General features: G+C 35.3%; 1 protein-coding gene across 1 annotated transcript in view; it reads left to right on the top strand.

The window, feature by feature from the left end:
- The window catches only part of SLC38A11 (solute carrier family 38, member 11), a 19,426-nt gene that overhangs the window by 5,000 nt on the left and 1,303 nt on the right, over positions 1-13,123 (top strand). Inside the window, exons 7-10 of the mRNA XM_009075425.1 lie at positions 7,752-7,822; positions 8,662-8,823; positions 10,361-10,473; positions 11,123-11,254. Coding sequence (XP_009073673.1) covers positions 7,752-7,822; positions 8,662-8,823; positions 10,361-10,473; positions 11,123-11,254 — 478 coding nt within the window. The remainder of the gene's footprint in view (positions 1-7,751; positions 7,823-8,661; positions 8,824-10,360; positions 10,474-11,122; positions 11,255-13,123) is intronic.

Below are 13,123 nucleotides of genomic sequence, written 5' to 3' on the forward strand. Positions count from 1 at the left end.
AAATCTGTATAAACAGTAATATAAAATTAAGAGCTAAATATAATTTAGCTCTTTTTTTTTATTATTCTTCTATTGTATGTAAGCAAATTTAGAAAAAGTCTCGAAAACCCTACAGATTAATTGGAAATTGTGGCTGATATGACTAACATGGGTCCTGAATGGGCGTGTGAGCTTATCTGTCACTTGAGAATGTTTTGGGTTTTTTTGTTTATTATTGTGAGATGGCCTAGATTTACAGTCTTAAAATGGCTGGTATCTTAGGAATATATCTTTTTTCTGTTAATATAATAATAATTTAATTATGAAAATTAAATACAAATAATGACTTTTTTTTAAAGAGAACACAATCATAAGAATTTTATTCTGCCATTTGAGAAAACAACAATATCAGCATGCAAAACATTTCCATCACTCTTACTCTGAAAGTAGATTTAACCTTGGACATTGGAGTGTTCTAGAAAATGCAGTACACTTAAGTATGTGTTGTGAAAATGCTTTCATAAATACATTGCAAGAAAGTGTTATGAACCTATTCTTTCTCCTTAATGGCCTGGAAGGGTCACCTTTTTCTTCATCCTTTAAATGTGAAGATACATCAATAAAGATGACACACTCTATTTCTAAATGTGCTTTTTCATTTATTGGAACAGGTTTATATTGTATTTCTTATGTTTCTGTAAGAAGTGGATTCTTCCACCAGCTTTGTTTTAGCAGGGTTATGCATAATTGTTCATTTCTCTTACTGCTGTGATACGTGGGTTAATTGCAGGGTATTCAGGTTTAATGCTAGGATGATTCCTAGAATAGCAGTTTCTAAATTTGTGCCAGAAGTTGTTGTCTATCATCCACAAAAAGATGCATTCAGAATGGTGTGGGACTTCCTTCCCCACCATCTTTCTGAAGCAGCATGTTTTTCACACTGTGTGTTGAAGGGCTATTTGAAAGGTTAATGTCAAAATCCCCTGTCATAAAAGGAAGAAGCTATATATAATAGTTACTGATGACCTCGTTACTATGGTAACGTTTCTTCTCAACAGTTGTGATGCACTGAAAAATATGGAATGCATGCTTATATATTTTCTTGCAATAAGTAATGTTAGGGCTTGAGTGATTCTTGAAGTTTTACCTGTTAGTTCTTTAGAGACTTCCATTTTTGCCTTTACTCTTCTTGTTTTCAAAAATGCATTTTGCATGCTGATAAAATGTTGGTGAGATTTTTTGGCTCAGAAACATTCTGTCAATACCTACTTTTACTGTTTTTACTGTTATATTTTAGTTAGATATAGGCATAAATTATTAAAACTCGCATATAATATTTCATTAATGGCATGATGGCATGCTATCTCTTTTTTTTATTTGCAAGGAGAATAAAGAACACAAATTTTAATATGGGTCCCATCATGGTACAAGTGAAACAAGTGAAATAAGGCATTTATTGTGAATCCTTATTAAAATACAATAGAAGTTGGAGTTTCCAAAGAGATTTTTAAAAATCATGATTATGAAAACACAGTCCTTGTGTCCATCATATAGGAAAGGAATTTGTACAACCATAGAGAAAGGCTTGATTTAGCCAAGAGTATTTAATCCCTATAATTGTTATATGGCAGAACTGATTATGTGCCTGCCATTAATGACAGGTGATTGTCTAGTCTGTTTTTGGCAATTCCATGGTTTCTCACTCCAGTTCTTAACTAGCCTTCTCCCTAAATGTGCATTGTATGTCTTAGTCCATTTCATGTTGGGTTTTTTTTTTGCCTAACCACAGTGGGTATGGACACCAAACTGTCCATATTCTTTTTCAAATGCCTGAAAAACACCTGTAAAGAGCTTAACTTGTCCCACTGTGGGGATCTTTCTATAGACTACACAAACACAATTCATTTAGCGTTTCTCTTGTTATTTCCTGTGCTTCTGATCATGCTCAATGGCTGCCTTTAAGTTTTCTGCAAATTAAAGTGAGATCGTGGTGCCCCACCTGCCTGTGGTGTTCCATCTGAGGAGCAGAGAAGAAAGATTGATTGAAAGGCTGTAAATGCAAAGTGTCTTAAGGTTCCTTTCAACTGTATCCTTTGGGGATTGCCATGCTTCTGTTTATGTAACTTGGTTTGATGTTTGCCTCTTCAAAAAGTAGCATGACACCGTGGACATGTCTTGAGTTCGTGGTCTAGTAGAAGCACCAGGCCCTTCTCTGCAGAACTGTGAGCTGGAAAATTTTCCCTTCTACTATTCTGTTCTCATGAAGTTTGAGATTTATTTTTTTTTGCTTGTTTCTCCTGCTATGTTCTTGTTAAGCCTTTATTTCCCTATTATTATTACAGAATTGAATGCTGCTTTATGAGATGATTTCTCCCTTTCCCAATGTACTTACGGTTTTTCTTCTTTTCATCCTGTTCTCTAGCATGCTTGTGTTAACTGCACATTTTGTGCTTTCCATTAAGGACACTTTTTGCTTTTTGTTCCATCATTCAAGTTACTTCTGAATGCATTCAAAAATACTGGACTTAGATTGGGTTCCAGTGGAATTCCATTTGGATATCTTTCCACTTTGATAATTCTTCTCTGAGCAGTAATCAGTTTTCATTTTTCTTCAGGTTTTTCAAAGTGAAGACTGTTCCCATTTGAGAGGGACAAGATTATTATTTAGAGATGATAAAAACATTTTTTGCTTACATGCAATCCATGCTCTAGTTGAATATTAAATCTATTATTTAGACAACAAAGAATATTATCTGCAATAATCTGAAACTTTCTGCAATGTGTTAGACTATCAGTGAAGCAACAACTTGATCACTATTTTTAATGATTCAATGTGCTTGAAACTTTAGGCTGAAAAACAGGAAATAAAAGTTCATGAAGTGTTGCTTTTTTTTTCCTTTCTAAAATTAGTAGTAGTAGTAGTAGCAGTGGTAGTGGTAGTAGTAATAGTAGTTTTAGGAGTGGAGCAGGTTGTCCAGGGACATATAGGGAAAAAAATGTATTTATGATGTGGGATTAATTAGTTTAAGTTATATCCTCTTATGACAAGTGGAAAACTGAGGTACATCCATAAGATTATTGTTGCCTGAACAATATAATGAACCTGCAGATAAAATCTAGAGTTCTGGATTATTGAGAGTTTACTCTCAGTATTTTAAGATGTTGGATAAAAGTACATTTTGATGATCTGACCTTTATTTCCACCTGCTTATAGCTGTGTATTTGCATACTGTGATCAAAACCAATAGGTTAGAATTATCTTAAACTGTAATTCCACAGTATGTTAATAACTTTATGCTTCAAGCTGAAACATTAATTGCTCTAAAAAGAAATATGTAGCTTACAAAGATGGATCATTTTAATTTAATTTATTCTTTTGCAAAGAATGTCATGCTGTCAGTGTCTACATAATACATAGATCTCAAGGAAAAACTTCAAGAACATCTGCTACACATAAAGAGGATGTGAGGGTTACTTAACTGGCAGATGATCACAGGGATGAAACACCAAGTGTTTCGGAAAAAACTTGAAAGTAGAAAGTTGATTCTTTCCATCATAGCAAAAAATCCAGTAGTAAGCATAGTAAACTTAAATGTGTAATGAAATTAAAAAATAAAACTAAACTACCGTATATTTACAGAACTGCTGAGTAGTTCATTAAGGAAGAAAGAAGAGTTAAATCTTCTGTAACTAAATGGGGCTGACACAATAGCTTTTCCTTGTCTGTGTTCTTTCACAAGATCACTTTGATTAATATAAAATCCCAGGCTGATGTGAGAAGTACTCATTTTCTTTCCATTATATTACTTGAAATTATGTTCAGTATCTATAAACTTTTCAGTATCTTTAAACTTTTAAAGTTTAAAAATAACTAAAAAGGTATTTAACCTTAGAATAGAATTAAATTGAGATTTTACAGTTACTTTCCTAAGTGTCTAAATCATTGAGTGAAACCTGAATTAATCTGTGAGATGTTCCTCAATTATATTGTTTACTGCCAGTTTACACCTAAACTTGGGGGTTTGTCCCTGATCTTCTGTCCAAAACAGTGGAAATCTAATGCTCATTTCCATGTGTAGCTCTCCTGTCAAACATAGGACTTCACTTCCTCTCTAGAAATTAACTTTTTTTAACTTTTTTTTTTTCCCCGACAATGTTTCATACCTGCAAGCTGGGTTGAGATCAGGGATGTATATTTCTCTTGCCCTCCATAAAGATGTTTTGCCTTTCATGCACTCTGCTGCTGTATTACATTTGGCATCATTTCTGTCATTTAGAAAAGATTTTTGCATAGCATGGATGTTAAAATGGGGAATACTCTACTGTAGATAAACATGAATATTTTGAAAACTTTTTAAAATTTCCTGACATGTTTATTATGCTATACTTTCACTTATGTATGCTGAAGACCGAGTAGAGTCTTCTTAACCTCTAGGCTTTCTTCATCTTTAGGCCTCACTACCTTCAGTCCATCTTGCTGTTGTCTTAGTTTCAGCTGAGACTTTTTCCTGTCTGGGAACTCTCTTGTACTGTCTTTTTGCTCAGTCTTTTATTACTTTTGTTCCAATAATCACAGTTACATTGCATCTCAGGTTTTACTTTGTTTTACAGCTTCTACGATACATGATAGACAGTAGAGCTGTCAATAAGTGCACTTAGTATCACAAATATATTTCTGCTGTTACCTTTCATTTTTCATCTAACTGATGCTCCTTCTCCAGCAGGAAAAAGCCCTTTCATTCATGCAGGCATATCCTGGTTTTGTACATTGACTGAAGAGCAGAGAGCTAGCTGGTTTGGCCGTGCATTGATTTTTGCAGCTACTGTGATTCTTGTATAAGCAGCAGTTAAAATCCTCCCCTAACAAGAATGTAGGTCAAACTGCTAAGAACAAAGGTCCTTCTCAAAAAAACCCTCACACAACCAAAAAAAACACAAACTCCATCTTTAACAGTAGCAGCAGGATTGAAAAAGTGCAACAGGTATAGTGTTACTCTGTATTCTTGTGATAGGCTCTTTCAGTATGTGGATGTGTCTCCCTACATAGAAACAGATATTTATATGAATGTGTGTATGTTTACCTTGACACTTGATGTTTCCATAGATGCCCTTTGCCTTGTGAGTAATTTTATGTGATTATTCACTGTATGGCTCTTCTGTAACTAACACCTACTGTGTCCTGACAGAGTTTTGTCTTTCTCACTGTGAAGGCTTATTCTGTCTAGAGACTTTCATGTCACCTGCACTCTTTTCCAGGAGCTTTGCGTAAGTCTGTATGTCCTGCAGAGTGAACTGGGGGGGTAATTTATTGACAACTCTAGAGCTGTTGGCTCTTGGTTCTAAAGACTTAGCAATGAAATTTCTTACTGTGTGCTTTCATTGTGAGAGATCCCTCTATTCCCATGGTATGAAAATGTTTTTCAAAGCACATGCAGCAATATATGAATTACTGTAAAAATAGTATATCTGTACCAATTTGCATTGTATGACATTACAAGCTGATGGTAGTGTTCAAATCAGGGATCTGAAATTCTTCCTCAATTCTGCAACTAGAATGGAAGGAATTTATCTTCTTAGGCTGCTAAATAAGCAGGATTTTGTTCTTTTGGATTTTTTCCCCCCCGAATAATACTCTTAATCTGATTTGTCATTCATCCATAAAGCAAAGCTATATTTTGGTCTGTTGCATATTGCTGGTGCATAAGCTAACACTGTGCAGTGGGAAAATGAGCTCCTGTGGGTTTTTTTTTTTCTTTTAATTGATTACTTGGCCACTTTATTCAGGATGTTTCAATTGAAATTCATGTGCTTTCTGCATTCCATATTTTAAATCCCTATTCATAGGAGCTCATAATATAGCTATAATGTTGCACAGGATGTACGATTTTCATAGAAATTTAAATGTGTTATAGACAAAAGCATTCTTTAGTTCTGTGCATTTAAAAATATTTTTGGTTTATAAGATATTAGATAATCTAAGTGTTAATTATTAACAGAAAAAAGCCAAAAGAGACTGATAAATTCTGCTGTCAAAGGATAATATGAAATTTTCATTGTGTTTGTTATCAGAGCTGACCTCTAGTGGTTACAGAATGGAACAGCTGTAATGGAACAGCTTCCTATATCCTATTTTTATTTTTAAAGATTATTGATATTTTTTCAATCAGATATTAATGTTTTCCTGAAAAATAATACATTCAAAATTACTAATATTAATTGTCCACAGACACCTCTAGTGATTTGAAATCAGTAGCATCAAGTTAAGTGAGCCTGTATAAGGAGCTGCAGCAGCTTTAGGTGGTCAGGACCCCTATTCCACAACACAGGTGCCAGATAGCTCTATTTCGTTCCTAGTATTTATTACATCTACATGTTGGGTCTGAGGATGTTTTAGGAGGATATATTCAGCTGCTTAAAATTCAAAGCCATATGCTACAGCAGTCAAGACAATATACTGCACCTGAGGACAAAAAAAAGAACTTGATTTTATGCTTGGGTTCTGTTTGCTTCAAAGCTAAGCTTAGCAGTGACAGCTTAAGAACTGGAAGGTGCTCTAACTCTGAACTGAATGTGCATTAGATACTGTAAATCTGGGGGGGTTTAGTATGAAAAAGAAAGGATTGACTATTGGAGCTCTTAAGAAATAGTAAGATATGAGTTCTGAAAGGGGAGAAAGCGATGTTTATTTGATTTTATTTGATTTTATTTTTCATTTGATTTTATTTTATATTCTACAGGCTGGAGGTGGAATTTAAACATATGAAAGCAATGAAATCTAGCATAGCATATGCCACTATAGCTGTCAAAACCAGCTAGTTGTCACCAGAGAGAGGGAGAGACAAAGCTGTCATATTTACCTTCACAGAACTGTCCTGAGTGCCATACTGTTGTCTAGGGCAGTAGGAAAATGGTAGCTAAGAACTCAGGTGGCAGCAGCTTTCCCATTAAATAAAAACAGAGCAATCAAAGTTATCAGCAACCAACTTTTCAAGAGCATTGTTGGATTGTTTGTTTCTTTGTCCATGCTTTAATATTACAATGTTAAACTGGGTTGTGAATGTAATTTGATGTTTTTAGCAAATTGTATTTCTGGAAAAAGATGTTTGGTGTCCTTCCCCATTTCTTCATTTTGGTTCTTTATTCAAAGATGAAGTTCATGCAGTAAATGGATTTTAACAAAGTTTGCTGACTGGGGGCATATCTTAGGGGAGGAGATGTGGGGAATATTAAATTCTTGTCTGATTATAAAAGTCTTCATGTACACTTTCTTTTATCTGTTGGGAAGTAGCAGAATATCTTTACTGTGAGGAATAGTTGGAACAGCTGTAAAGAAAGGCAAGCTGCCTCACTTGATTTGTAGCCTAGAAGAAAGCTATCTCTAGGCTACATGGATTACATGTGCAAATTGAAAGGTAGAAATTGCCTCTAAATAGTCAGAAGACATTTTGAGTTGAGATAACCTTAGAATAAGTAACAGCTTTTACCTTCCCTGCTGTTATTTCTTCGTATATGATGATTTGGAGAGTTTATTTAGAAAAATGAAATAGGCTGGCACTTATGGCTGTAAAACTGGTTACAGAAATACTTGAGTCAAAACAAGGGAGGTGAGAAGTGTATCTCCCCAGTTTCAACTTATTCCTGAACCCTGGGACCTATTTCAGAGAGTTCTGGAGATCTGACCAGCAGCAGTTCTGTATTACAGTATATTAAATTATTTTTAATAACTTATAATTGAAAAGATGATAATTTATTAAAACAAATGTCTGTTTTAGACCCAAATCAGAGAATGCATGGGTATTTGCAAAATCAAATGCAGTACAAGCCATTGGGGTGATGTCATTTGGTAAGTGATTTTTTTGGTTTATCTTTTTTCAATATTCAGGTCAACTGTAAGAAATTATTTACTATTTTGGACTTAGAAATTGAATATTTGTATTGGATTCTTTTTTTTATATTCATGTTAAGCTGGTGTAGAAGAAATTGACTTTGAGTCATCCATATGAATTTCATTGTTATGGGGTAAGATGATATCCTCATCCATTGCCCATCTAGCCCTAGAGACTGTTGCCACTGTAGCAGAGACAGCTGTGTGCTCCTGAATCCAGCTCAACTGTCCAGGTCATCTTAAAGCACCTGCATGAAATGGGCTAGTCTAACTGATAAACTGAGGAGGTTATGATTATTCTGCATTACCTTGGATAACCTCTAACAAAAAAATCCTATTCCAAAAATCTGTTCCTGCCTGCAGGATTTTATGTATTGCTTCTTGTTAGTGTTGTGATATTCTAGAGGCCTCCCAATACTTTCTGCTGCCTAAAATGAATGCCATAGGAAGTCTGAAAGTATCAAATGGTTTTTGGATTTGGAAAAAAATAAATTCTCAAATGTGCTGTTGGGCTCTTAAGCCAAAGAAGAGCAGGAAGAGGAAATAGTGATGGAATGGAGGTGTGAGGGTGGGAAATGGCATGGCATTTGAGGATAATGTAATCAGAATCATCTCAGGATGAATATAAACCTTCATCAAATCAACTAAGCAAGTAAAAGTTCAAGCTGTTTATCTTTGCCGCTCATTGCAGGATTAATGTTTGTATTTAATAATGAGTGGATTCAAACTGTGCTGTTTTCCTCTATGCATTTATGCATGAATTCATACATTTGCTTTAACTGTCATGTGTGTTTCAGCGTTCATCTGCAACCATAACAGCTTTTTAATATATGGGTCTTTGGAAGAACCCACATTAAAGAACTGGTCTCGAGTCACACATGTGTCTGTGTCACTCGCTGTTGTAATCAGTGTAGTGTTCTCTGCATGTGGATATATGACTTTTACAGGATACACAGAAGGTAAACTGCTTGATCCCTCAGTTTTGGTGCTTGCTATAGTCCTTACATTTCTGCCTTTCTGTATGAATTTTGCTGTAAATATCTTAGTGACTGTAAAAATGCAAAGATCATAGTATGTTTGGACAGAAATAGGACATTCCTTGTAATTACCCACAGCCAAAACAGGATACATGAATGTCAGTTACATGCTAATAATCATCATATTCCCAAGTGTAAGCCTCACTGGTGAAAGTCCTCTTTCAATACTTCCATAATCAAAACACTTCAGAGGACTAAACATCTATGGTTTAGCCACATAGTCCAGTAGCAGAGAGCAATAAGAACAAAAATTGCCATTTTTTTCTACAGGGTGCCTAATATATTTCTGTACACTTTGTTACATCTTTTCCTGTCTGTGCTAATACAGCATCCTAGGCATAAATTTGTTCAGTGCATTACCTTCTTCAGGAAAAATACACATTTCAAAAGCAGATTTTCTGTTGCTTACTAGTGCCATTGTAGGATATGACTTCCAAGCTTCTGTCTTTTCTGATGAGTAGCAGCATGTAGTTGAGAACAGAGGAATTGTGGTATGGAGGTCCCTGGTTAATCTGTACTTTTTTCCTGCCTCCAGTGCTTACTCCAGCAGAGTAAGTTACTGCCCTAGATGCAGCTGTAGCTAGACTAAGTGCAGGCTAGCTGAGACATTTCAAGTATAGAAAGCTCTGACTGCAGCTGTCCCTCAGCACACAACTCCAGTGCAAGCAGGTTCTATCTTGCCTTCTGTCTTCCCTGTCAAAATCTTTTGGCTGTTTTCTCTAATTACACCTTATTGCTTCTTCAGCACCATTGTGGTCCTAAAAGGAGTAAATCATGAGATAGTATTATAATTGAATAGAAGAGACCTGATAGATCATCTGATCACTGTCTTGCACTGTCTCTTGTGCCTCTGAGATCATTATTGCAGATTCTTTGTGATAAACACTACACAACACCATGATTTGAATTCTCTAGCAATGCTTATGTTGTTTGCTAGGTAATAATCCATATGTTTATAATGGGCTTTGGGGGTCAGAAAATCTGGAATTCTTCACTACAAGTTACCAGCTATGATTAGATACTATCAGGGGAATGTAGTTCTCAAGAGAACTCCCTGGTTTCCTTGTGTTGTTCTAGGAGTTACGGTTTTAGAGGAAATGTATCTTTTACACACAAGTTTTCTTTCTGAATCCATCACATATTTATTCAAACCAACACCAGCATCTCATATAAAATCTGTGTTAAGGGGAAGATAACAGATGACAAACTCCACTATATATATTTTAAAATATTTTTGAAAGATAAATGCTACTTGAGATAAAAGACTTGCTACTAGCAGGATAAGCTGAAAGTTTCTCCTGGATGTAACTTGCGACTATAACTGTAGTTTCTTGATACATGCCAGGTGAGGGGATCAGAAAGTCTCAATTACTCTAGTAACTCCAGTAGCCTGCACTTCAGTTTGCAAATAGGCAAATGACATGAAGTTCAAACTAATTGATGTTTTGCTATGCCTCAGGAGATATATTTGAAAACTACTGTAGAGATGACAACCTTGCTACATTTGGAAGGTTTTGTTATGGAGTTACTGTAATTCTGACCTTCCCCCTTGAATGTTTTGTGACCAGAGAGGTAAGAACTTATTAAATTTTCCCTTTAACAATGTTGTTGTATATTGCTGATATTCTCACATTATTGGTACGTAGTGTAGCTGAAGTCTGTGGTTGATCTATAACAAATGTCAGCATCCTGCTACAGGGAATGAGTATGGGCGACTAGCTGTACAACATTGTATTATATTTATTATAATGCTATCCAACATTATATTAATAATTACTCAATAATATCAGGACTGCTTAAAATTCCCAGTTTGGCATAAATGCCACTGTTGCTGCTATGCTGAGAATAGCCCAAAATAGCATATTCCTCATGCTTAATAGCTTTTCTTTTTAGAAGTATCTCTATCTAGGAAATCCATCTGTTCAATAAATAATTTTAAGTGGATTTTATTCTGTACTGGACAAATGAGAAGGAAGTAAGTATACTCTAAATCCTGCAGGGATAACCAGGTCAGTCTTGCAAGAGTTCTGCAATTTTATTAATCCTTGTCATGAGTTACATTTGGAAGCAGATGAAGATGTTTTCTTGAAGCAAGAGAAGTAAAATTCAGTCAGTGTATTCTTACCCATTCGTTTGGTTTCCTGAGGTTCGAAGGTTTGGAATAAACTGTTTGATAACATAAAGACTAAAATCAAGGTTTAAAATTGTGGTTCTGTTTCAGGTGATTGCGAATGTGTTTTTCCATGGGAACCTCTCAACAGTTTTCCATATTGTTGTGACAGTGGTTATTATTGCTGTGGCGACTGGTGTGTCATTAGTGTATGATTGCCTTGGAATAGTTTTAGAGCTAAATGTAAGTGAACCTGTATGCTCTTTTATTTAATAAATCAATTTTAAATAAAAAAGTAAAATCCACAGCTCTACTGAAAATTTTATATAATTTGATATAGTAGTCAGTAGTAATGTTAGTAAGAAGAAAAAAAGGAATTATTCACTGCTTCAAAATTAGATACCTAAAGGAGAAAGGAAGCTCAGGAAGTGAAGTTCACATGGTTGGGGAGGGCTTTTAGAACAGTTTTGGAGATACGGCAGCTGGCTATGACTTACCAAATGTATTTAAACTGCAGCAGAAATCACTAAAATACTCATCCAAACTGTATAGTTGTACTGAATGCAGCATTTTTTTTTCCTAGTCCCTGCTTCTGATGAAGCTGGCAAATTCCTAAACTCTTGGGCAGGTCCTAGTGATGTGCTAAAGGGGCAAAAAACAGAGGGGAGTAGAAAGAAAGAACCAGTAGTAGTGAGACCACAGGGAACAAAACTGAGTAATTTTAGAACACAAGTGTATGACTGTTTTAAGGGAACTGCTTTGTTTGCCAGTAAACATTGATGTGTCTGGTATCACCTCATAGCAGAGATGGAGCTTACCAGGCAGGCCACACAAATAACTTGCTGCCTTGAACCAGGTTTAACACATTTATGTAACTTTTTTTGATTAGCTGGAACTGCTATGTAGTCTAGTCAAGTCTTGGTATACTTGAGTCTACCTAGTCAGCAAAGTTGACTTACCCAATAAAGTCAGTGAGTTTTGGCATAGAATATACATTTAATCAAAGGAAATGTTAAATAAATTAAAAAAGATCCAGTCTACATTTATGATAAACACTGTTTGTCTTAACGGTTTACCTTTTAAGGTCAGCTATTTTTAAAAAATTAAGATGATGTGGAAATATACTCCAGGATATAAAAGTTAGAAGCGGAGAAAAATTTTTAACAGCAACCTTTGCTTCTATAGAGAAACATTTTAGAACTGCCTCCTTACATCCCTGTCCCTGCATTCATTGGCACTTTCAAGCCATGTGTTGCATGCTTACTGATGGAACAAAATGTTCTTTATGCTTCATGATGTATGTACTCATATGTGTACTGTGATACATGTACACTGTTCTGATCCACAGTGCAGCACACCCACTAAGTAAGCTGGAATGAGTGATTTTGTAGCAGTGATTCAGCAGGTCATGCTTGCAGTAATATTATAGAACAGGTCAGAATATGCAGATAAGTTGTCCAGTTACCCTCCTTTTAAAATAATTACCTACATAGTTTCTTCTCAGTTAATCTTTTCTGAATTATAACTAGCTAAAAATGAAAAATATTCCTATTACTTTGGTCAGAAGTCATGTTTCCATTAAATTTTCTCATTATGGCAACTGTTGGTAATTCCTTTTAAATTTCCCCTGCTCTGTTTTTACATTTGAATTGCAGAAAATGTACCTGTATGTGTATATATGTACCAATAAAAGTAATTAAATGTGTGCATACAAACACAGACCAAATATACAAATCGCTCAAACCCAAGCATTTCACCCATGCAGTATTCTTTTGCCTAAGCAATTACTCAATAGTCAAGCTGACAGCTTGATTCAGTTACAAGCAGAAGTTGATAGCCAAGCATTTGTAAGAGTAGTTCATATCTTGTGGGATTTTTCTTTTCCTTTTTAAGAGAGAATTTGACGATACAGCTGGAGATATTTATTGGATGTAATCATTGTGCTTTGAAGGATTGTACAGTCTTGATATCCACCAGTAGAGAAAAATGAAGAGGGAGAATCTTTACATGTGAAAGAAAAGTGGCTGTCTTTCAACTGGCTTTCTGTTCATCAGAAAGCTGTCTTATGGCTCTTCACTGCAGATGGCATTTGCTGCTGTTTCTCTGACTCTG

The sequence above is a fragment of the Acanthisitta chloris genome, unplaced genomic scaffold (genome assembly GCF_000695815.1).
Source record: "Acanthisitta chloris isolate BGI_N310 unplaced genomic scaffold, ASM69581v1 scaffold25645, whole genome shotgun sequence".
NCBI lineage: Eukaryota > Metazoa > Chordata > Aves > Passeriformes > Acanthisittidae > Acanthisitta > Acanthisitta chloris.